This window comes from Pezoporus flaviventris, unplaced genomic scaffold, assembly GCF_033815535.1.
Source record: "Pezoporus flaviventris isolate CSIRO_AGI_PZ_B2104156 unplaced genomic scaffold, CSIRO_AGI_Pfla_v1 ptg000002l, whole genome shotgun sequence".
In the NCBI taxonomy this organism is placed as follows: Eukaryota; Metazoa; Chordata; class Aves; order Psittaciformes; family Psittacidae; genus Pezoporus; species Pezoporus flaviventris.
In genome coordinates, this window is record NW_026892550.1 from 92,428,899 (window position 1) to 92,453,736 (window position 24,838).

At 42.8% G+C, this 24,838-nt stretch overlaps 1 protein-coding gene across 1 annotated transcript in view; it reads right to left on the minus strand.

The window, feature by feature from the left end:
- Positions 1–590: 590 nt before the first annotated feature.
- MYH9 (myosin heavy chain 9) overlaps positions 591–24,838 on the minus strand; it is a 73,897-nt gene continuing 49,649 nt past the window's right edge. Inside the window, exons 13-41 of the mRNA XM_061445128.1 lie at positions 24,024–24,197; positions 23,129–23,302; positions 22,445–22,559; positions 19,932–20,125; positions 19,497–19,618; positions 19,054–19,123; positions 17,950–18,110; positions 17,088–17,196; positions 15,940–16,071; positions 15,100–15,306; positions 14,465–14,602; positions 13,848–13,971; positions 12,814–12,985; positions 12,036–12,248; positions 11,452–11,596; positions 10,726–10,932; positions 9,647–9,751; positions 8,973–9,125; positions 8,373–8,621; positions 7,680–7,892; positions 6,718–6,930; positions 6,201–6,362; positions 5,392–5,520; positions 4,959–5,047; positions 4,632–4,755; positions 3,248–3,456; positions 2,749–2,857; positions 2,262–2,434; positions 591–2,109 (exon numbers count right to left, since the gene is read on the minus strand). Of these exons, the coding sequence (XP_061301112.1) occupies positions 1,992–2,109; positions 2,262–2,434; positions 2,749–2,857; positions 3,248–3,456; positions 4,632–4,755; positions 4,959–5,047; positions 5,392–5,520; positions 6,201–6,362; positions 6,718–6,930; positions 7,680–7,892; positions 8,373–8,621; positions 8,973–9,125; positions 9,647–9,751; positions 10,726–10,932; positions 11,452–11,596; positions 12,036–12,248; positions 12,814–12,985; positions 13,848–13,971; positions 14,465–14,602; positions 15,100–15,306; positions 15,940–16,071; positions 17,088–17,196; positions 17,950–18,110; positions 19,054–19,123; positions 19,497–19,618; positions 19,932–20,125; positions 22,445–22,559; positions 23,129–23,302; positions 24,024–24,197 (4,503 nt within the window). The 3' untranslated portion in view covers positions 591–1,991. The remainder of the gene's footprint in view (positions 2,110–2,261; positions 2,435–2,748; positions 2,858–3,247; positions 3,457–4,631; positions 4,756–4,958; positions 5,048–5,391; positions 5,521–6,200; positions 6,363–6,717; positions 6,931–7,679; positions 7,893–8,372; positions 8,622–8,972; positions 9,126–9,646; positions 9,752–10,725; positions 10,933–11,451; positions 11,597–12,035; positions 12,249–12,813; positions 12,986–13,847; positions 13,972–14,464; positions 14,603–15,099; positions 15,307–15,939; positions 16,072–17,087; positions 17,197–17,949; positions 18,111–19,053; positions 19,124–19,496; positions 19,619–19,931; positions 20,126–22,444; positions 22,560–23,128; positions 23,303–24,023; positions 24,198–24,838) is intronic.

Genomic DNA, 24,838 nt, shown 5'->3' on the forward strand with positions numbered 1-24,838 from the left:
ACCCGTCTTTTATGCTGTAGCTTCTACCAACGCTGACGTTTCTTAACAAGAAGACTTTCCCCCCTCCCAACATGTGTTCAGACAGAAATCCCACCCTTCTGGAGCGGGAAACATGTGCTCCCCCAAGGATGTGCTGAGTGTGAGCTGAGTCCCCCCGCCCACCATTTGCCAGCCAAAGGGATGAGGGTAATTACCAGGTGCTGGTGTCACAGGTCCACACACCTCTTGTGTTGGCAGCCTCAAAGCTGAATTCTAGACATCTGTCACCTCCTCCGCTGACCCAAGCTTCCAGTGACTCCAGAGATGGGAAATACAAGAAAAGCAGAGAGTTTGTTTGCTCAGTTGTTAGTCCCGGTTAGTCAGGCATACCACCTTCAGTCCCAGAACAGAACTAGCTCAGCTCACAACCTCGCGTTTGAGCAGGTGGCTCCCTAAGACCACACAAACAAGGTGCGTTATCATCCTCCAAAACCCTTGGTGCTGCCCCGCTGATAGCCCAGGGGTACCTCAACACCTGATCTCAGCACCGCTGACAGGACAGGCTGATGCTCTGATGCCGAGAGATGGAACGGCAACACACGCACACGGACTGCAGCACATGGATAATCTTTATTGGTAACATCAGTGGAGCACCAGTAAACCATTACTGACTGTAGTGGTGACACGCAGCTGAGGCACATGCTAAGGCACTTTTATTATATAAAAACAAAAAAAATCTAAAGTTCTTTTTGTGACAGCAACTGGGACACGAGGCTCCTGCACTGAGAGCGCTTCAGGCATACAGTATGGTGCTTCATATGGAATTATTTTTACTTTGCTCGTAAGTAGGTCTAACCGCAGCATATACAATATGGTTAAGAATACAGGTAAATCCAGCAACCAGTGTACGGTGTAGAAAAGTAAAGACTATCTATATATAACCATGGTCCCAAGAGAAAGGCAGTGATAAAGACCTTTATTTTTTTTTCTTAATTACTTATTACAAGAGATACAAAGGCCTTACATATATCTGTGCAGATTAAAGGGTTTTTAATATACTCTTAGTCAACGGTGTACAATAACTAATCCCAACCCCTGGTTACAGAGCAGGTGCGAGAGGCTTGGACATGTCGATAAAAGAGGGATTTCCCTCCCCTCATCCCCACCCTCTGCCCACTACCCTATTAAATTCCCCTAGATTCTGTCTATTACCATTAAATATACTTGGTCCCCCAGAGATACCCAGACAAGCCCAAGGACACTGTTCTGCTTCCCCAGCCTGTCATTAACTACTGGTCCACGCTACCTTAGATGAAACCGCTCAGAGGCAGACACTAACAGGACATCATTGCACTTCAGAGATCTGTCCAGACAGTAAAAATAAGAGGAAAAAGAAAAAAGACAACTTTGGCAAGTCCTCCAAATAACTGGTCCCGAGAGGAGCTTCCCTCTTCACCCCTCCCTGGAAACGTGTGAAAGCAGAAAGGGCAAATTGCCATGGCCGAAGCACACCGTTTTTCCTGAAACTGCTCCCAAACCATGTGGGTGGGCAGAGTAAAAGAGGCAGAAGTCTGAGGTCACTGAACATGATTGCCGAAAGCAAACAAAGAGGGAGGGGAAAGAATACAGGAAGGAGCTTCCCTGCAGCTAGAATTGAAGACAAAAGGAGATTTACAGCAAAAATAATCTTTCCCTAACCCCACTCCCTCCAAACTGTGTACGGATTCACCAGCAGACATGGCACGGACAGTTCTACAGGCCTTTGTGACGGCCAAACTGCTGGTCAGATTTCAGAGACCCAACTCTTTGGCATTAAATACAAGAGGATTAGGAAACTGGAAAGAGAAGGAAATGAGGAACACAGATGCCCCATGGCTCCAGATACACAGAGCTGGGCTTGCTCTGCAGATCCCCAGCCATTTTAGGAGGGCAGGGTTTGCTGAAAGTCCAGTGGAAGAGGGGAGGGTGGATGGGTCACTCCATCACGTGTAACCTGGGTCAAATGGGAAGACTTATTCAGTAGCTTTGGTATCACCAGCCTCTGCCTTGCCATCCACTTCCTCATCGGAGCACTCTCCTGTACCCTTCCTGACAATTCGACGTGTCACGACAAACGGCAGGTCCCCACGCCTAGGGAAAGACAGACAGAACGTTAGCAACACGAGGTTCCACTGACCTCACCCTCACCAGACAGGGCAGGCTCTGCAAAGAGGTAAGCAAGTACCTGGCCATGCTGTTTGCAGTGGGCAATTACAGCAATGACCTAGAATGCTCCACTTTACCTGAGTTTGCTCTTCAGGGAGCTGACTTCCCTATTCATAGCATCAGCTGTTTCAGTGGCATCCTCCAGCTCACGCTGGAGCTTCCTACGGGACGCATTGGCTCGCTGGGCCTCCTCTTCTGCTTCCTCAAGCTGGCGTTTCAGCTGCTTCAAGCGCATGTTTGCCTTATCCGCCTGAGCATGTGTGGGGAAGAGAGAAATACAAATCAGTGTTTCCCAGAGCTGCAGCACAGTTAGTAGTGAGAGGAGCAAAAAGCAGTTTTCAAAGCCCCCTCTTTGCTTTCTGAAAGGAACTGCCTAAGACTTGACAGCCCCAAGCTTTTCTTCCTTAAAAGCATTTTCATCTGTGTCATCTTGTAATTATCACAGTGAGGAAAAAGAAAAGTCCGTAGGAAGGTTAATGCCCTCTTAATGCAGCCAATGCTTTGGCCATAGGAGGAGAGTCCTCCCACCACAAGACTCACCAGTGCTGCAGTAACCATACACACCTGATCTTTGAATTGCTCAGCATTGCGCCTCTCATCATCCACCTGCAGCAAGATGTCTTTCAGCTTCTTCTCGGCACGACGCACTTGCTTGCTGGCAGCCTGGCGCTCCCTATACAGAAACACAGTGACGCTCAGACAAAAACTCCTCTCCCCTTGTCCCCAGCAAGATGACACGACTTGGGCAAGTTAGAAACAAGGAAGATAGAAAAACTGCTCATAACCTAGGGGAAAAAAGGGGATGGCAGGCCGTATTTCCCAGAAATAACAAAAAGGCAACGATGTCACACAGATAAGATACTTTGTGAAGCTACAGAAGGGCAGCAAGTGTATCACAGCTGCAGTTTTAGGAGTGGTTAAGTCTGGAAGGAGCTGGAAGTCTCTACAGTGAAAAACAAGGAAGGTTTGCCAAGATCTTGCTTCCATACTACCCACTACACCTAGAATAAAACCTTCACTAAGACAAATCGGAATTTAAAACAGAGTTTCTGCTAGGACATACTTTGTCTCCATGTCCAACTGCTCTTCCAGCTGTGCTATCTTTGCTTCCAAGGCCGTGATGGTAGCCTTGTACTTGGACTTTACTGCACTCTCCATCTCCTGCAGTTTAAGCTTAAGCTCCTTAAGCTGGCGCTCCATCTGCTGGCGAGCGTTCTCATTCTTCTGTGCGTTGCTACGCTCAGCATTCAGGTCGGCATTCATCTGATCAATCTGCAGAGAGAAGAAGTTCTGAGCACATCCAGCGCTCCAGCCTGAAAGGCTGATTTACTTCCCAGGCACATGCTGACAGCAAAGAAAAAGGACTCTCAGGGTAAGCTGAATACCTGGAATAACTATGATGCAGAGGGAACTCTCCGTAGGCAGGGCACTTCTCAAAATATCTTAGTTTACCCAGATTTTCAAAGGAATTCCTTGAATAACAGGTTTATCAGCCTCCTCTTAGGGCTAAACTTGCCAATCACACACAATGCTCTCAGTAGCAAAAGCCAGGGTTTGGCATGTAACACAGTAATTATCAGTCTTAGTGAATTACAAAAATCCTGAGGCAAATAGATCCAATACATGTGCTTTACTAATTTATCATTTATTTGCTGCCTGTCTACTCCCTCTGTCTACTACAAAGAAGCAGCTTAAAAATACTGACTTTTGAAGGGGAAAGAGCAAGAACTCGGTCCACTTCCAAGCCAGAGAGGGCTCTGGCTGACAGTCAACCAACTCGAGAACTGAGAACTATGCTCTCATCCACCAGAGTGAACAAGCCGTTTGGAAAACCATCAGCCTAGCTCCTTGGCTCCGGAATGCTGAGAAAACAACATGCTCAACCCTCAGAGTTGGGCAGACAAAATATGGCAGAGAACATGCAGATCACAATCCTGGTTTCTATAGCGGCCTAACAAATTCCATATGGTTAGTCCATCAGAAGCAGCACAGAACTGGCAGAAAAGTCGTTTTTCAAGCACATTGTGGCACTGTTCAGCACGTCAAGTTGGAGTAGCAGCATGATACGGATCATCTTTCTCATAATCTCTTAATACAGAAAAAAAGGGACTAGGAGGTTTGGGGTATTTTTGTGGTGGTTGTTTTGGGGTTTTTTGGTTGGTTACTGGGGTTTGTTGTTGGTGGTTTTGCTTAGGGTTTTGTTTTAAATAAACTTGATTGTTGCAGCTACCTAATGATTTAAGTGTTCAAAACCAGTGAGCTAACATCAGCTCTGACTGCCCAACCTATCTTCTGTACTGTGGTATTCAGGTGTTTGATCTTCCTCACATCTAGGGACTTCTGAGGGCCTATACACAAAGTGGCAGCTGGCATTAATCAGAGTGCAGTATGACAATTTACACAGACTAGAGAACCCCTACTGACACACATACAGCCTGGATAGATACCTGAAGGTTTGCCTTCTTGAGCCGGTCATTGATTATCTCTGTGTTGCCCTGTTCTTCTTCCAACTCCTCCTCCAGCTGAGCTATCCGGGCCTCCAGGCGTCTCTTTTCCTCCATGGCCAGTGCTCTATACAACACAGAATCATTAAAGCAGTGTTAGTGCCATTAATGCCTTGGAGAAAATCCACCATTTCTCATATCTTTAAATAAACTCAGTCTTTTGAGAGCAGAGGGGATACAGTGCATGCTGCAGATTATATAAAAATAACAGCCTGCAAAGTATTTTCTCAAACCAGCTCCTCCACCCTTAAAACAGGGAACATTACTCACCCTTTACCACTGTTGTTGGCAATCTCATCAGCCAGCTCATCCCTTTCTTGCTGGGCCTGGCGCTTGGCACGCTCAGCAGCTGCAAGCTCCTGGAATGAAAATGAGACGGTCAGTGATCCAATGGGAAGATACCAATTAATGCAGCATAGGAAAAAGTAGTTACTGGCAATGGGTGGTATGGTCTCCAGCTACATCCAGACCTAATTATAAGACATGGTCTGCTCCACACCCACCCCATGGCTTCCTTTCTTTTGCACTCTCCTATCACAGCTGTCAAGAGAGGGCCAAATTCTGCATTTTGAAGTGGACCTCCTATTTGAGCAGAGCGAAAAGTACAGGAGAAAGGAAACAACCACTGAAGCTTAGACTGCTATGCTTAGTTCTTGGCCAAAGAAAACCAACAAACCCTTTACTTGCATGCATATTCCATTACCTCCTGCAATTGGATCATCTCTGCTTCCATGCTCTTCAACTTCTTCTCATTTTCTTTGGCCTGGGCCAAGATCTCTTCTCTGGAAGTACGTGTGTCCTCCAGTTCCCGCATGTAATCCTTCATTTGTGCCTGAAAAAGGGAGAGCAAATGACGGATTTCAGAGCATCCACATTAACAGAGTGGGTTTGTTTGTCTTACAGGAAACATGAAGGGAAATGGAAACAGGGATTCATTAATCTTCAGCTACCACAAAGGCTGCTGTAAAAACAAAAGGAATAATCCTTTTCCCATTTCACAAGTAACAAGGAGAAGGAGTAATGAAAGCAAACAGCACTGCTTAAATTGCAAGGGAAAAAAACCTGTCAGATATAGGGAGGGGGGAAGGCAGTGTACAGGAAGCTTTCTAGTGAAGCAATACAATGGATGGTCTAGGGCAGATTTGGAATTTTTCCTAAGAACAGATCAGACAAATGCCTGTAGGAATTACAAAAGCATAGGAGAACTGTGGTGGGGCAGGAGAAGGCATAAGTGATACTTAGGCCCCTCTAGCTTTGCAGCTCCATAATCCTTTCCGAAAACACTGACATGAAGCAAGCACTACAGTGGACAGCTTGTCTCTCAGGGAATTAAACAGGCAGATCGGGGTTAGAAGGATATTTGAAATGCCAATAAATCTTTCCCTGTAAATTGCTACAAGGTTCTGCTGCTCTTCTGCCACTGATGCATGGCTCTCACAAGATGAAATCTTGTATCCCATTTCCCTGGGTAAGTGTTCTACAGTGACAGCTAAGACGGTTGCAGCATCTCACCTGCAGTTTGCGGAGCTGCTTGATGGCTTCTTCACGATTCTTGTTAGCAGTGTCTATATGGCTTTCCAAATCCTTCAGGTCCATCTCTAGCTTCTTCCTGGCAGCCACAGCAATGGAGCGCTGTTTCCGTTCATCTTCCAATTCCACCTCCATCTCCCGCACCTGTAGAAAGAAATACAGGCATCAGCATTTCGGCTCCTTGATTTCCTAATAGCCAGTTTTCATATCCCCCTTTCAAACTGTACATAAGGGCAAGCATGTGACTCGTTCTCCTTCTTCCTGGCAGGGGGATGGGGTTAACATTCCTCACTAATAAAGCCACACAGGTTCCTTTAATAGACAAAGGCTGTTTGAGCAATCATGCACACAAGGGGTGAAGTGCCTCACAGCTCTGCAGTGCTGCCTGGACAGTTACCATTAACAAGAACCTGAAGTTTGATGCTGTCTGTCTAACCATCTTTGGACACAAGTGTCTTTGGGCATGGAACACTTTCAGGATTTACAGAGCAATTCTTACTTGTCTAATCAGCTGTTTCTTCTTCTCTTCATTCTGTTCATCACGCCCCTGGAGGTCCCGGTCAAACTGTGCCTTCATGGCCTGTTGGTTCACTTCTAGCCGCAGTTTGGCATCCTCTGTGGCCTGCAGTTCATCTTCCAGCTCTTCCAGCTGTGTCTTCATCTCCTCCACCTGCTGCTCCAGGGCTCGCTTAGCCTTCTCCAGCTCATGGACCTACAGCACAGTACCACACGGGAGGTTTCCTCAGAGAGAGTCAGACAATTTCACCTATCCTAAGTGCAAAAAAGGCTAAGAACAACCATTCACATAAGGCAGAAACAAGAATGATGCATGTGGCCCTTGTAGTAGGGCAGAGGTATCCCTCAAAGTCAGCTGCTCGCATACCTGTGAGCTGCCAGTCGAAATCACAACTACCTATTAGTTCTGGTCATGCATGTGTGGTGGGGAGAAAGAAAAAAAGCATTTGTTAGCCCAGTCCTGACCTACTGCAGACCTACATCTACTGCAGTCTCCTACTGCTGGAGACTTCTGGCACTGACAGAATTCAGGAAAACATTTTCTGGCCTCTAATTCTTTTCTTTTTTTTTTTTAATTTATTTGCCTTTCTGCTTATCATAAACTTATTTTTTGTTTTGAAATACTGGGTTTACTGTCTTCCATTGCCTGGGTAATCTCTGTATTTTACAAATCAGACTCTTATCCTATCTTCATTTCTGCCACAACAGTTAATTAACAGCAGTTCAGTTTCCCACTACCTCAGTTTTCAACTACTTTGGGTCATTTCCAGATTCTTGCAATCCATCTTTCACACTTACTAATGCAATACACATTCACAAACTCACAATGTGTCCAGTATTCTTTACTACATTCATCTGTGCTAACACTAACATAAGCTTTTTGCAGTATTAAACAGTATCACCTGTGTGATATTTCCTGGCCAGACATTTTAACTTCATACTTACACTTTTCCCAACATCATCCTTTGAACTCATCAGATCTTCCATCTCTGCACGGAACTGCTTATTGATTCGTTCCAGCTCATCTTTCTGCTCTATGGCTTCTTCCAGGGCTCTGGCCAGGGAGAGGGCCTTAGTCTCCTTCTCACGGGCTTCTGCCTCAGCACGGTCCCGTTCTTCTGCATACTTGGCAGAGATGCTCTTCTCCTCTGCCAACAGCTACAAGAGCACAGTATCAGTATTCTGAGAAATGAATGACAATTTTCTAACAACGTAAACATGCACCTTTTCAGTAGCGTCTTAACAGTACTCTGCCACAGAAAGCAGGAACCAGCTTCCAAGAATGAAGCATGCCATCCCACCTTTTGTAACTGTGCTGATCCCAAATGAACAAACTTTCAATTCCCTAGGCCTCAAACCAAGTATTTCCAACTCTCTCTCAATGATCTGCAAACAAGGCTTCAAACTTGATCTTGGTCTTGATATAAAAGCTATGCCTTTGGGAAAGAAACATCACTAAGCTTCCTCTGGAAGCAACAGAATTAATTTAATTCTATGAAAGCTTATTTCTCCACTCTATATGCTATGCCTTAGCTTGGAAATAAATATGCATTCTCCAAGCAGCATTGCTTAGGTATTCTTAAAGCACAGCTGTTCAATAAGATGCACCTACTGAATGCCCAGTGACTGAAGTCATACCTGGTCAAACTTCTTCTGCTTCTTCTCAAGGTTGGAAACTATTTGCCGCTGATGATCCAGGTCCACAGCAAGGTCATCCAGCTCCTGCTGCAGGCGGGTCTTTGTTTTTTCCAGCTTGTCATACGCAGCTGTCTTCTCTTCATAACGCTGGCTCAAGCCCTCCAAGTCCTTCTGCAGCTTCTTCCTGGCTTCCTCTGCTGACTCAAGGCAGCCCAGACCATCATCCATCTTCTTCTTTGCATCTATTGCCTGGAAGCCAGAAAAGATGTCACATGAAGCCATACCACAGACAATGCTGTATGTAGTTTACTGGCATCAGAAGTTGAGCCTGCTCCGTTTTGAAGGTCCCACTCCCCCCTCAACTAATACCTGACTGAATTCCTAAAGGAATTGTTGGATACAAATCTACAAGTAATTTGTAGGATTATCATCAGAGACCTCGTCATTTCCTCTCTTGCCCAAATCAGCAGGATCACCTTTTCCCAGGAAAGGTTCTGTTACTTAAAGTTGATCCTCCATTTAGATTTTACTTCCCTATAGACGGATTGCACTTAAGCTTTCTTTCAAAAGACATTGGTTTATAGGATGCGGACTCTGTACCTGTTGCTGAAGCACAGCAATCTGTTTCTCCAGGTTTCTCTTAGCTTCCTCTTCTTCTTCCAGTTGCTCTTTGAAACTGTTCTTCTCATCCTCCATTTGCTTCAGCTTAGTGCTGAGGCTCAGTTTTAGGCGAGTCTCCTCCTGCAGCAGCTCCTAGGAAGCAAACACCCCAGTGGAATTCAGCACCGCTCCTTGGCCTTAAAGGCTCACAATGCTCACCCACTCTCTCCAGAATGAGTACTTTTGAAGTTGATTTTAAGTATGCAACTTATTTCACAGATAACACAACCAAAGACAGAATTTAAATAATTGTCTTCCAGCAAGTCCACGCAGAAACAAAATACTCTGAATGGTCCTATTCCCTCATACACTCTAATAATTAAAGTACATTAGTTCACCTCACAAGCCACCCACAGTCTTTTCTTGAGTCTTTTGAGCACTCAAACCATTAAACCCTTCCCAGACTGTATTCTGCTACATGGCTTTCTCATATTCAGGTATCAAAGAAAAGGGCAACAGGCTAAAATGATATAGCATGGCTAAAACCAAACTTAAGTAGATTTGAAAGACAGTGGTCATTTACCTACTTCGGGCACCAGCATCATCTTACTTTTGCAAATTGTAAGACATTTGGCTGCACTACACAGAGATGCCTTGGTTTCCAAAGCTCTCACCTGTGTATCCTGAAGCTGTGACTCCAAAGCAGAGAAGTCCTTTGCCAATTTGGCTGATTTGCTGTCAGACTGGTTCAAGAGACCTGTGACATTGTCCAACTCGACCTGAAGGAGAGATCAGAATATCAGTTAGTGAATACGTCTGCAAAAACAAAGCCAGGAACAGGTGAGCAGCTACAGGACGCAGAACTGAAAACTCAGGCACCTCATAACAGTAAGGCATGCATATATTCTCTCAGGGAAATGAATGCATCGTTTCCAGACTCCCAGGAATGAAGTATGAGAAGCTGAAAAAAGATTTTTACATGGGATCCCTTCTGTAGCAAAAGCCTTCTGGTTCTGGGTGATTTGGGCTTTTTAAGGCCTATATAAGACTTTAGACAGCCTGGCAAGAATTTTAAAAGCTTTCATTAAACTAACTCCCTCTTTTATACTCTGCTTCAGGACTATATCTAGAGTCTCAAAATTACATTAGCACATTCTAGAAGATAGCGCACACACCGGCAATGCTCAGCTTTTAATAACAGCCCTCCAAAAATGAGAAGGCAGAAGACAATGCTCTGTGTGACTCAAAGCGGTTTGCTGTTCACTTGAAGACAGGAGGAGAAACCCTAAATTTCTACATCAGCCTTGAGCCACACCTCATCACCATCAACTGCATTACAAAGCTTCAAGAAGCTGTCTTCCAAATGAGTTATACAATTGCTGGTCTGTTTATGCCGGTCTACATCCACAAGCAGCTGAATGTTTGCATAACTGGAAACTGTACTGTACAAACCGCTGTGTGCTGAAGGGAAGCAGACATGCTGATACTTTAAGGCTTACAAAACTCAAATGGCAACTAGTTACTTCAGCTTCTCAGAGCTGGTAAGAAGCATCAATCCACAAGTCCTGCCCTGGCAATGAGTTAAATAGCTTGCATAGCCCCTGGGAAGCAAACTATGGATTTCCTTTTTGTAGGAACTTTATCCTCAGCAGGAACAAGATTTTTGAACTAGCTGTGGGGAGCCACAACCCTACAATGCTTTCAGTCTAACCCTGGGCTCTATCAGAAGCTAAGGAAAACCCATGCCACTCACCTGCAATTTGTTAACCCTCTCAACCAGTTCAGTCTTCACTCTTTCGCCTTCCGTGAATTTCACCTGGAGTTCTTGGAGCTGAGCATCTACTTTTTTCCGCTTGTGCTCAGCATCCCCTTTGCCCTGCAGAAGGGCCTTCACCTCATTGGCCAGTTCAGTCCTCTCACTTTCCAGAGCCTGTTTTGCTTTTTCCAGATTTGCTTTCACCTGAAGAGGGAAAAAACACAGCGAAACCTCTCAGACTTTAGATATGGCAGGATCCTCCCACCAAGTACTTTTTCCCCTCTCCCCCGCCCGCCCCCGCAACAAGCAAGCTAATGTTTCATGTTTAGCAGCTAAATTGTAGGCTCTTACTCAGAAAAAACAGTTTAAGCAGCCTGTCCCTGATAAGCAGGAGACAATCTAACAAGCAGAGAAGACAACACAGGAGATAGTTTTCCATCATCAGATTCCAAATTAAGGCTGTACAAGTCAACAAGTGCAAGCTGTCAAAAGAACATCTTGGTTAAGCAGTATAACATGCCTGATTGGAACAAAGAATGAATGCAACTATTCAAAACAGCTTCATAGTGAAAAATAATCTACCAAGGGAAGAAGAGCACACATATCAGATGCCTAATATCACAAACGCTTTATGTTCTTCTGCAGTTTTAAGACATGGTCATAGAGCAGCTGTCCTTTCAGGGAGATTGACTGCTTTGGTCTTGTGTTTTCTATTCCACATACCCGTTTGGTTTGTTCTAACTGCTCTGCCAGCTCTTCAATAGCTTGTGAATGTTTCTGCCTCATCTCTTGGATTTGAGCCTCATGTGTCTTTGCCTCATCTTCAAGGGTCTTCTTCAAAACTGTTACTTCTTGTTCTCTCTTTGACCTACAAAATTCACAAATTCCATTACTGAGAAAATCAAACAGAAGTGTATATCCACCAAAGCATGTCTAACGCAGAAAAATGCCAATGTCTGTTTAGCCCTACAAGCTACAAAGACACTTTTCAAAGTTAGAGCTTAGCAATGCACTGTTCTTAAGCAGAAGCTGGCAGCATTACCTTCAGCCTAAGTAGTAATAGCATGAAACAATGAATGTTTCAGGTCTATCGTTAACACTGTGGTTAGGGAGCAAATTAACATTCTTACATCAGGTGAGGTAAATGCAGCTTTGAGTACAGCTTGCACACTACCTCCTTCTATAGCCACTGAGGCTGCTAACCAAACTACTCCAATAAAGGCAAAGACTTGCTTTGGTAAGAGACTGGATGCTCCAGCATTTATTAAAAAAGTCAAAAAAAGACAACAGCTACATCGTGGAGTTACCTGAGCTCTTGCTGAGCAGCTGTAGAATCTAGCGTGTCTTCTAGCTCCGTTTTCAATGCTTCCAGCTCTTCTCCCAGATCCCGCTTCTGTTTTTCAGCTTTGTTCCTGAATGCTCTCTCTGACTCCAGATCTTCCTGCAGCTCAGTGATCTGGGATTCAAGTTCCCTGATCTTTTTCAGGGCCATGTTCTTCTGAGCTGCCTCTTCTTCCACCCTGTGTTCAACATAGGGTTCTGGTCAGAGCCAGATTTAAACTGTAGGTAAATTAAAATCACCTAACCTATTAAGAATAATCAATAAAGAAAGCTGCCACAGGCCAGCTCTACAATATTACATTCAAACTTTGATGCATGTGTCACTACGGATTCTATTTCCCAATATCTGAGAGAGCACAATCACTTACCTTAAAGAAGGGGACACAGAGAGACAACAGAAGAAAGCAGAAGGGAAAGCACTGTTTTGCACTGGAAACTGGACACTTTACTGAACAGATGAATATAGCAACTACCAGTGAGAGAGTCTGTTGCCACTACTTTTTAATCCCCTCTGAAATCTTACAGTTCCAATGAAACATTAAAGTCATAGCCGTGCTCTGCACAGAGAATGTGGCAGTGAGCAGCAGCCAAAGAACTCCGATGCTGAGAACATGTGGATCCTAACAGTCCAGGGGCTGAAATGCAACTACCACAGATTCTGTTTAGCTCCTATTCCAGAGGGAGACAAGACAAGAAATACTTCCCAACTTGGTGGACCCTGAACCCTGCAGGTCAGGTTCTCACCTAGCTAAGGCTGCCTGCAGCTCCTCTTCTTTCTTGGCCAGCTGCATTTTGAGTTCTGCAATCTGAGCCTGCAGCTCAGCAATCTGGTCATGCAGATCACTGGAGTCCCCTTCAAGCTTTCGACGAGTCTTTTCCAATTCTTGCCTTTGCTTTTCCTCACGTCGCAGACGTTCTGAAGAAGATGGGGACACATTAAGTTTTGCAGATGATACATACCCAAAGAATGTTGTATGAGCAGAGAAAGTAAAGCCATTTAATCAATAGTTTCTTTCCTAATAATACAACTGTCCTGACTATAGCTGGAGTGCATTATTTTGTCAGGACCTACACATGCAACTGCCCCCATATTTTGCCCTCAAAACATACCTGCATGACTTCCCCTCACCTTACAGCCAAACCCTCTTGCCCTCTTTTCCTATACTAAACAATGCCAGCAGAATGCTAGTCTCTCCCAACACCCACACCACACAGGCATAAGCACTCATTAAGTGACACTGACCACAAGGTCTGCTCTGCCTTTACAGAAACTAAACAGGCTGGCTCCTGCTGTGTTAACCTGGGAGGTCTCCAGGTGAAGTAACTCTAGCTTCAACTCTGAAAAGCTCGTGCAAACAGGATATCAGAAACAGCACTAACCCTGACAGATTGATGCTGCTGCTGGAAGTAGAAAAGTGGTTACACTTCCACAGCAGGAAAAGAAAGAGAACCAGCCTCTCTTCTCCATTGGCCTGCTGCTTTAGAGAGGATTTTTATTTAGATCAAGGGCTCAGCTGACAAGGCACATAACCTTCAGCCAGTCACTGAACAGCTCCACCAAACCAATCAATAGCATACACACTATAGAGTAACTTTTAACCCCTCAGAACCTGGGGAGGACTAAAACTCCAGAAATCAAAATCAAGTTCAACAAATTTTAACAAGAAACCACCTAAAATTAAGAAGTAAACAGGCAAGTTCTGTGCAGAATCTGCCTTAAAAACAAACAAACAAGAAACACCTCCACACAAAATAGCCCTGAACAAAACCAAAATCACCTTCAAGGTCTGTGATCATGGCCTCATGTTTATTCTTGAGTTTGGCTAAGCTCTTAGATTTCTCCTCTTCCTCTGTCAGGTTCGTTGTAAATTCAGACATCCTGTCTTCCAACAGTTTCTTTTCCTGCAGAATAGAGAAGACAGTGTCAAAGCAGTTGCTGCAATTACAGGACATTTTTCCACAATTGACTGTGCTTAAATATGTCAATGTCATGAGTGCCTACTACTCCTGTAGTAGGAACTTGGAACAAAAGAAATCCTTTCAGGATTACAGATAGCATTCAAATCAATGGCTACTTAAAAATTTGTATTGGAAGCCTTTTCAAATCTGAAAGGGAAGTCTAATCATGGAATAACTCGATATTGTTTGGCATAATGATGTATCAGAAAACTTTTGTTCATGGATCGTTATTCAGTCATGGCTATTTAAATATCATATACTACTGACTTGTAAAGAATATAGGCAGGCAGTTAATTTCAGGTCACAGTTGTCATAGACATGACTGAACTCATTTGAACATTTCCCCACAATATGGGAAAGGTCAGCCTTTGGTGGGTAGCTCCACAAGAAACACCCGTACGTCTTTGGCCTGTGTAATAAGCTTCAGGAATCTTACCTTAGCCAATTTGAGATTCTGATCTTCCAGAACCATCACATCTTCTTCCAGTTTCTTCAATTTGGCCTCTGTCGTCACTTTTTCCAGCTGCAACTTCTGCCTGGCGCTTTCCTCTTCTTCAAGCTGTTCCTCCAGTTCCTTCACAACATCCACAGAAAAGCAAGGCATCTGTCAGTGCTCCTTACCAACCGATGTAATAGCACAGTAGCAATCCTAGAACTTGGAAGTTTTCTTTACCCTTCCTCTAGGTATTAAGGTACCTCAAGGTACTTTCCAGAATTAACATCTGTTGTGGCTTGATGCAACATATCCTGTCCTAAAAAACAACTTTTCTAGCAAAACAAACAATACTTTTTTGCAAAGAAGAACGCACCATTCTAAAACACCTTGCTTAAGCTTACTTGTCTATTTGACAAGTGGCCACCATCTTCAAGAATGGAAAAGCTCATTCCAGATGACTGGCTGAACGCCTCAGGCTCAGGACCAGAATCACTATGTTGTATTCCACAGGTAGATTTTTCTATGCTTTATTTTATATTCTCTCTCTCCTGTTTCCCTCCAAGCTGAAACAACAGAGCAGCTCTGACCCTTACTATACTCTTTACTGACAAGAGTCAGTATTCCTAAGGCATTACCTGGATATTCTGTTGCATTTTCTTCTTTTCAGCCTGCAGATGTTGACACCGTTCTTCCTCTTCCTCCACTCTTGCTTCCAGGTCATGACATATCTCCTCCAGTTCTTGTTTCTTGGCTGTCAGGCGGGCTCTTATCTCCTCAGCTTCAGCACAGAGTTCAGTTTCTGCTTGCAATTGTTCCTGCAGCTGCATCTTCTCTGCCATTAGCTACATCAGACACAAAGCCAGAAATGAGACAAGCTCCAATTTACCAAAGCACTTAGCAATGTGTGTTATGTGCTCCTGTGTTCCACAGTTAGTCTTAATCATTGCAGCAGTCTCCTGCTGCTAATCAAAAACTAAATATCAAAACACAGTTTAAGTGTTTGCTCTCCTTTTCAAATGAGAACACTGCAACCACATATTTTATCAGCCTTAATAAACTTCTCAAGACCATATCCATTTGAAAAAAGGAGATTGTCTAGTTTTCCCCTGCAAAAGTAACACAAATAATTATCAGCCCAGAACAACAATCCTGCTGCCACCTTCTGTGTTCCAAATGAAAAGGATTCCATTAACAGTGAGATTGAATTCAACTAGCTTGCTATAACACCCAGCCGAAGAAGACTTAATGTAATGGCTATAGAAGGGCAATAAGTGGTCACTACACAAAATGACCTGCTAGAGAAACTGAGCTGGAAAGAAGGGCAAAGGAAATTGAACAAGATGGCAGCCAAGTCATATATTTCAACAAGCAGGAATCCTGCAGCTTGTCCATCAGACCAATAAAGCAAGGGGTGCTCTCAAGCAGTTGGCCAGGTAGAGGAGAATAACTTTTACACATGAGATTTGCAAACTCACCTGGGCCTGAAAGGTCTCCATCTCACTCAGCCTATTTTCTGCAGCCAGCTGCTTCTCCTTGACCTTTATTAGCTCTTCTTCCTTGGCCATCATCTCCTCTTCCTGTCTGCTTACTTGCAGAAGGGGCTTCACCTGAAAGGGAAACCAAAGGAATGAGACATGTATAAGGAACAAGGAAAACATGAAGAAACACTCTTGTACTTGATAAGCACTGAATAAAACTTATGTAGAAAGTGTTATATACTCTGCCAATAATACAATTTCTGCCTGCCTGACTTTTTCTCCAGGATGGGATGCATCAGGAAAGGGTTAGGGCAATTCCAGGTCCTCAGGAGCTAAGTAGTAATAGCAGGAGAATAAAAAAAGTTGCCATAGAGTGGGGAAATTCACAGGTGGGTCAATGTCACCTGTCTGGACTTTTCTAAGGCCTTTGACATGGTCCCATAACATCCTTCTCCCTAAATTGGAAAGATATGAATTTAATAGATGGATTGTTCAGTGTATGAGGAATTGGCTGGATAGTCGCATCCAGAGGGTAGTGGTCAACAAATCAATGTCCAGATATAAATGGGTGCAAGTGATGTTACCTTAGAAGTCATTTCTTAGGAAAGAGAAAAGTTTAAACTCTGTTCTCAACTCTCATTTAGCTAAAAAGCAAGAAATCCCATACATTTAGAAAAAAGACCATCTCTTCATGTATTCATTGTCTTTATAAAGGTAAATTATATACAAGCCTAACAGCAAGATCAGACCTCAGTGCTTTTCTTTTGCTTTTACAATGGAAAAACAGATGGCAAGCCGTCCCTGTATTATCAGTTTTTGTCTAGCTAAACTGACTAGCCATGGAGCAAGTGACTTTTTGAAGTGCCATACTACCAAAGCAAGTGAACCTCTTACTCTTCTTAGGCATAAAGCATCAAAAGATGACTTCTGCTTTTCCACAACATTATGTGGATATAGTCTTGAACTTGGTTTATGCAGATATACTGCATAGCTATAAAATACGCTATGATATTCTGTGCCTAAATGAATCAAGGTGTAGTTGCAAGCCGGCCCAACTGCAGAAAAGTGTTTTTTGGTTCTCTGGTTCAACCCCAGAAGCTGAAACTGAAACCAAATTGTCAAAATTGCAAAGGGAAAAATGTTACCTTGGTGAACAACCTCCACCACTGCCAGTTCCGCAGCTTCAAATAGGCAGCACAGTTTCTCTGAAGCACTTTCATGGCTGTCAACTGCTGCTGGCGCTTGGCAAAGGCTCTGCAAAGCAAGCGGAGGTCAGACAAAGGAACTTACAGCAGCATGCAGCTCTCTCCACCAAGCCCTTTCTTAGATGCTGCTACTTTTCTACTTTAGAAGGCTCCCTCCTAAAAAAAAGGAGCAAGACTTCCAGTGAACTTCCTCCATCAATTTTTTTTCTGCTCTGTTATGAGCACTTTTCCTTTCCTTTATCCAATTTCCTATTTAATAAAGTTTTTCCCTAATGTCTAATCCGAAAAACCTCACTATTTTCACTTCAAAAATGGGAGGTCTGAAACAGAGGTGTGTTCTGCCAATCTGGCAGACATTAGTTTTGTTTTTAGAACTGAATCATTTGCAGTCCTACTTAATATCTTAAGAGAAATCCTATACCTCCTGGATCAGTACTATACTAATACCTTTTCATTTTCACATTTGCAGTTTGCAGCACTGTCAAAAATTTTGCCTGCTGCACAGTATTCCTGTAGAGAGAAACAGACTTTATTGCTCTGGTAGTATGTGGGATAGCAACACATGGAGTTTCTTGCAGGTGCCAGAAGTCCAGCATTACAGAGACCAGAAAGCCCTAAAACACCACCATCTCTAATTTACAACAAATAAATCGTGGCTTTTCTGGCAAAAAAGAATATAATTTCTAGACAGATTCTTTTGAACACTTGTAACCGAGTGGGAGAAATATATGTTTCTATGTGTACTTTATGTACACATGTTTACATGCATTTATATATGCTCTTTACAAAAGATGATCCTTACTTTCTTGCCAAGTAGCCTCTGCAGCATGCTTGGAAGCCAATAATGACATCTGTGATCTTCAGGTCTCTCTCTTCTTCCAGATGAGCAAGGACTCCAGCTCTGAAGAACACTTTACTCTGTCCAATTCGGTAGAGGTTGGAATCCAGCTCCAATGCTTTGATCTAAAGTGAGAGAGGGAAGAATTCATGCCCTGCAAAGACTGCTTCATATGAAACATGACAAAACATATTTCTGTCTCATGGCTTTAAGATATCCCTTCCCTACAATAAGCACTCAGGCCAACCAAAGTTACTAGTTTCCAATACAGTTCTGCCCCAATAAGAGGAGTTAGATCTCAGCCAAGCACAGCATGAAACGGAGGTAACCAGAGAGAAAATATGACAGAAAGCATTGTTTAATACAACACCACATCAAGTATTCAGAACTATAAGGATGCTGTGAGGAACATATGCCTAGTCCAAAAAGCCCTTTCCTTTCTGAAAGTAAACACATATGTCGATCCTTCCTATTTATTTCTTCCCACTCCTAATCTTTATCAGAAAAGCGCACTCCAACTGACTTCCTCATCCTTTAAAGGATTTGCTGTCAACACTTACACTAGTGTAAGGGGAATAAGGTACATCCCTTTAAGACAGAAAAAAGGGAATCAATTACAGCCAAATTCAATTCAGTCTCCCCTAGTCTTCAAGCTACAGAGCCAAAACTTTCCCTTAGAAGCAGGCAATTCTGAATAAACTAACTGGAGCCTTCACTGAAAGCATTTGTCATCAGCAGACCATTACCAAAAGTTTGTTGAAGCTCATACTTTAACCATGTGCTACAGACAACATTAATGCTTCTGCACATTTTGATTCCATGAATACTGCTGGCAACTCAAAGTGCATGCATCTGTGGAAAGATCCTCTTTGCCTAGGACTATCGAACTCCATGCTAGCCAAAAGCATCCATCTGTGAATCCAAGAGAAAGGTTTTTGTACCCTCAGACCAAATGTTTCACTTCAGAATTTTGGTCTGCAACTATAAGATGCATTTTTAACATGTACAACTCAGATTTCCAAACCACACCCCAAAATATATTCAAGTAGAGTTTCTGGGGTGTCTTACCATCAGCACGCAAGCTTGCTTTCCATCCATGAATCCTTTTGGAATTGCATTTGGAGTTAGGATTTCATATCTGAAAAGGAGAAAGCATTAGACTACTCACACAAGTATATCTGAAAACAACAACAAACAAAACCTAAAAATCAGTAAAGCATTCCTATGCCATTTTGAATTTGACAATTTACAGTCTTATTAGAAGAAAAAAAATTGTATCTCTAGACAACAGAGTACAAAGCAGCAGTCTTGGATGGGCTCCCTCTGTGCCTCACCTTAACTACATGCTTACTAGAGAAGCCAAAGGTGGTTTGGGGAGGCTTTGTGCCAGGAAATACCAATGGCCAGATGTGTTGCCTTTGAAAAGAGTGGCAATCCTACCGCAATAAAATACTTCAATTTTTGCAATTTGCAAAGGTAAAGACTGCTTCAGACTCTTTTCTAGGCCTTACCTTTGTCTGAACTCCTGGAACACAACTCTGTTGGGGAAACCTTGACGACAAATACGGATCCCCTCCAGCACTCCATTACAGCGAAGCTGGTCAAGGACCAAGTGGGGATCTAGTTTTCCAGCCTGGTGACGAAAAGGCATATTTTATTAACACCACGAAGCTTGTACAAAAGGGGTTTATCCCTTGCCTCTTCCTCTTTTTTTGTAAAGCAGCCAGTTCTCCCTTTTCCAGTTAGAAGCATTTGAAAGCTTTTATGCCAGCTTAAAAAGAACCAAAAGATCAGTCTCCAAGATTTTGGGAAGTATACAGTTATTTAAGAGGACCTTAAAGAGATATTTTGAGGAAACAAAACTTTTTTTAACTCTTTCAAAACCTGACAAAAGATAGCAAACCCAGCTACATACGCCAGGAAGTTATTGTTGAAACTGTTTTTACCTTTTTTTCATGGTTGGGGATAATACAGCGGACGAAGTTAGGGTTGGTGTTCCTCAAGGTAGCCATCAGTTTAGCCAGTTGCTCCTTATAGAGCTGTCCCACTGTTCGGAACATACCCTTCCTGGTTTTAAAGGCCCCTGGCAGTGCTGTATCTGACATACCAGCTACCTGATCCAGCCCAACAATACGGTCAACTAAAGAGAGCACAAGAGGGAGAATTAAAATTCTGCCACAAGCAAAAGAAGCTTTGGAACATACATAGAACATCTGGGTAGAACAGGAAAAATGAAAGGAGCTGCAGGATCCTTTTTGCTTCATCTCTACACAGATGTTGACTCCTGTACAGATTTGTGCAGGGATAGGAGCAGGAAGGAAAAAAAAAGGCAACAGCTCACTACAGGAAGTATGATGGAGTCAAACTTACTCCCAGACATATTCTACTGATGCTCTGGAAGAGCAATCTAGGAGTGAGTTTCAAAGGCTTCTTCTTGCTCAGGTTACAATGAAAAATAACAAACCAAGAGTTCTAGCTGTTGGCCCAGCAGAGTCTGTTAACTAGAGTCTACAGCTAGTTAACTCTGACCCAGAAGAGGCCACAGTTAGAGAGAAAGCCCAGCTTCACTCTCGCATTACAGGCAGAGCTGCCATGACTGGTGATCAGAAGAAGCAAGTCTACTTGTAAACTGAGCAAACATGGTAAAAGGCAAGACACAAACCAAACCTCAAGATACCACTGTCCGAGTTATTTCTGGAGTACAAGTATTCTATGACAGAGACATATACAATATTACTAGGAGAAAGTCAGAACTCCCTGCCCCAACAGTTTCTCCACTATGCCACAGTGACATCCAATCACTGATGAAGCTATCACCTTGATGGATGGACTCCACAGATCTTTTTTTCAATAGAAGCCAATTAAATCTGAGAGTAGCAGGGGCAAGAAGAAACTAAATCATTACTTTTTCACATTGCTCTGCTACATGGAGGCAAAGGTACACCCAACCAACGAAAACCAACTGCAGCACTGTAAGTTTGCACACTCCTGGTCATCTTTATTAAGGGTTTTCAAGCTACTGCTTCACTTTATCTTTAGCGGCTGGCTGATGCCTAAACTCAGGCTCCCAATCCTCACTTCAGAAAATATATCAACTTGTGCTCAAATGGCTTCTGATTAAAAAAAGAAAAAACTGCTAAGAGAAACCCCTACAAAAGAAGAAACGAGAAAGGATGCTCTGATTTATACCTAATATCAGTTCTAGAGCAGCTGTTAGAATAGGGTCAAGGTTGCCCTACCAGAAAAAGGAGGTTATGTTACTAGGTGACATCACAGAGAAATCCACAGAAGAGTGTCCCAGATTACAGCTGGAACAATCCTCTTAAAAATCTTGAGCCCTGCAGTCTACATCAAGATAGCAAAGAGGACAGTCACTTGCAACAGAAGATTCAGGTAAGAACAATAAACGAAAACTTATAAGCTGTGATTCAGCTGCCATTTCAAGTCCAAAAGGAGCCACACAAAGCAAAGGCCTTGTTAGGCACAACTTGCTGACAGCCATTTTTCATGCAGTACAAGTTCCTTTGCCAAACTAAGTTTGCTGATAAACTATCAGCAGCCGAAATCAAATCCCAATACTAGAATAAACTGGATCTCAGTTTAAACCTAGTCACAGAAATCATCCTTCCAAATCTTGCAAGAAATACAGCCTTACTAGCTCTGCATTCAAACAGCTGACAGATATTTGCTTTTAGCTGTTAGAGCAACTTTCAGCACCTGAGCATGTCCATATTTTATTTGTATCCACTTGCAAGGTGAGTTTTACCTTTGTTTTAAAGTCCGTGAGGAGCTACCAGCACAAAGCAGAGGAAATGAACAAGAAAGACAAGCAGGTATGACAGAGGGACAAAGAGAAGTTAACGGAAGCATTTCTTGCATGGCTCTAGGATGCATTACACATGACACAACAGCTGGGTTTCTCAGTCACCTGGTTCTAGATGAAGAATAGGAAAGTGTTGATAGAAATAGGCTCTCTGAACGTTCTGCATCTCTGCAACAGACAGAGACGTCAAAGAAAACCTACCACAGAAAGTGACAGCAACAGTAAGACTCAAAAACAGATAAACTCAGAGAAGATAAAAGTAAAATACTGAACAGCACTGCGGAAAGAATACACTAGCTGCAGGACTGAAAACATAGATTCAACCTCAGATCTTGCATTTGACCGTTGCAGCTATGCAAGCTGCTGGGACATAATGGTATATTCATATTTTATCCTGGCATTCTTGGTTTCGAGAAATAATTGCTATATATGCAGCAAGCTTAGCATAAATTGATGCAGAGAACCTTTAATGAGATACCATGATCTAAGCAAAGGATGTTCCAGATGATGCTCATCTTGGTGGCTTAGTCTTCAGGAAAAAAGCAACACAGCTCACCACAGACTTTTGATGATCAAACAAACTCTCCCACGTAAAACAAGAGAAAAACCCCAACGAGATTAAGTTTAATTACATACCATCTTTCCACAGCTCAGACACAAACTTATCCGATGACTGGTGGAGAAGAGTAGCAATGTTATCATTCAGTGGATCCATGTTCTTCATCAGCCATTCATCTGCTTTATAATCCACCTGGAGAAGACAAATACGTCAAGAAACTGGGGGGGGGGGGTATTTTCTGCAGCTCAAGATGCGCTGAGGTCCTGCAAAGTCTATAAAAGTAGCACTGAGGTTGCACAATCAACAACAGATCACCTGATCATTCTTGGATTTGCTATCCAAGCAAGCATACCTACAAATTTCAAACCCTAACAAACAGCTGCATGTTCTGTTTTGTCAGTAAAGAGATTTGCAATGCTAGTTTGCTCCACCCAGAGTGTGACACAAGAAGCCAACCGCATCATCATTTTTGGTGATGAAGTCTGATGCAAGGCTTCTGAAAAGTACTTCCAATCTCACTAAGCCACAGAGAGCAAATTTAAACTGGTGTCAGTTTGACATCATGAACTATTCTTATATAACTTGCAGGCAAACCTCCTAAGGCACTTCAAGGTCCGCAACAAATGGAACAACTTTGTTAAATCTTCCACTGGTTTCCCCTAGGCAGCTATTTTGGTAAGCAGCCATTCCTAAGTGGTGGTTATGCATTAGGAAATACAGCAGACATTTAAATGTTCATATTTTAGCTCTGAATTCTTTACCTTGCCAGCATAATGTATGATACAGAAGTCAGCTTTGTCTTTCAACTGTTTTGGCTTCTGAAATTTGGGGTGGGTGCCTTGTTCTTGTACAACTTTTTCCACAAAGCTTTTGTCTGTTGCTTTTGGGAACCAGCACTCTTCATCCAGCAGGGCCAGGATACCAGGAGGCCCAGCCTTAAAGAAGGGAAACATCAAAACATTATTAAATACATGACTATACCAATAATTAGACATTTAGATGACTAGAGGAAATAAAACGATACCTAAGCCCCCATTACATTCACCTGTTGTTTGGTATCAGCTCTACTAGCTCTACCCTAATAAATTGTTAATAATTCTTCAAAATCCACACCTGAATTTTTCACATTTTTATGAGAATATCTCTTCCACGGCACTTATCTAGGCTGGTTTACTTGGAAAAAAATCTTTTTAATAGAAGGAACAGTATCACACTGTTTGCCAGATATTAAGGTGTCTAAATACAGAAGAATGTCAAAGAACATTTCCCAAACTAGTACTTACATCTACTATGAAATTCATAGTTTTCCGAGTTTCATTAGGGCAGGATGAAAGCAAGAGATAGTCACAGCTTCCCATCACACGTAAGTAAGAAAGATGTACACAAATGAAGACAATTTTGTGAGAGGAAAACGTGTCTCACTAGATACATTTTCATGCCATATTACCTACAGAACTGATACTAACAGATTTATCGGTGACACACCTCAAGGCAAAGAGGAAGCTGTTCGCTTCCACTTCTAAGCGTACCACAATGTCAGTAGAAGATTACAAAAGCTAGAAAGCTAGTTTCCAGTCTACAGGTAGAGGTTATGTCCTCAATGGCAAAATAAGTGCAGCCATTTCCTGCTGCTTGATGGCAGAACAACAAGCTTACCGGCTTCTCTATGAGGTCAATGCAGGGCTGCAGATCCAGGCCAAAGTCAATGAAATTCCACTCTATACCCTCCCTCTGGTACTCCTCTTGCTCCAGAATGAACATGGTGTGGTTAAAGAGCTGCTGCAACTTTTCATTGGTGTAGTTAATGCACAACTGCTCAAAGGAGTTCAGCTGATGAAGAAAAAGGTAGAAAGATGTTTGAACAGTTGCTTTTGAAGACACACCTACTATTCTCTTAGCAGGAAAAATCACACCTATAGTTCAGGAATTTAAGCTAGTGTTCTCTGTGGGGTGGACAGACCAATGTCAATAAACCCACTTGCTTATGAACTGCCTTTCCAGTCACGTGCCACTGCATCACTGCTGCAATCCCTAGGGAAGTTCATGCGCTCTGTTCCTCAGACTTTGCAAAGAATGTTTAGTTACAAACAGCAGAACAATTACTGCAGCTACTTCACTTGGGAACAGAAAAGACTCCAGTTTTCTCACAAACTCGGAGCTGGCAAGTACTCTTCATAGGAAGAGGAAGCAACAGAAGCCTGAAGACAAATTCCTAGAAGCATGTGGACTGGAAAGTCCCTTTTTAATCCTCATATGTAAAATCAGATGAAGAAAAATGAGGGGAATTTCTTTATCTTCAGATTTCTTCAAACTGTAAGGACAAGGTTAATAAATGACAGCACATCTTCATGTCAGACCACACTAAATATAATGCAGCTGCTAGAGTGGTCCACTTCTTCCATGTTTCAGTAATTCCTATAAATGTATTTCCATTCCCCTCCTTTTCTTGAGATCCAGCAACTATGAGACCA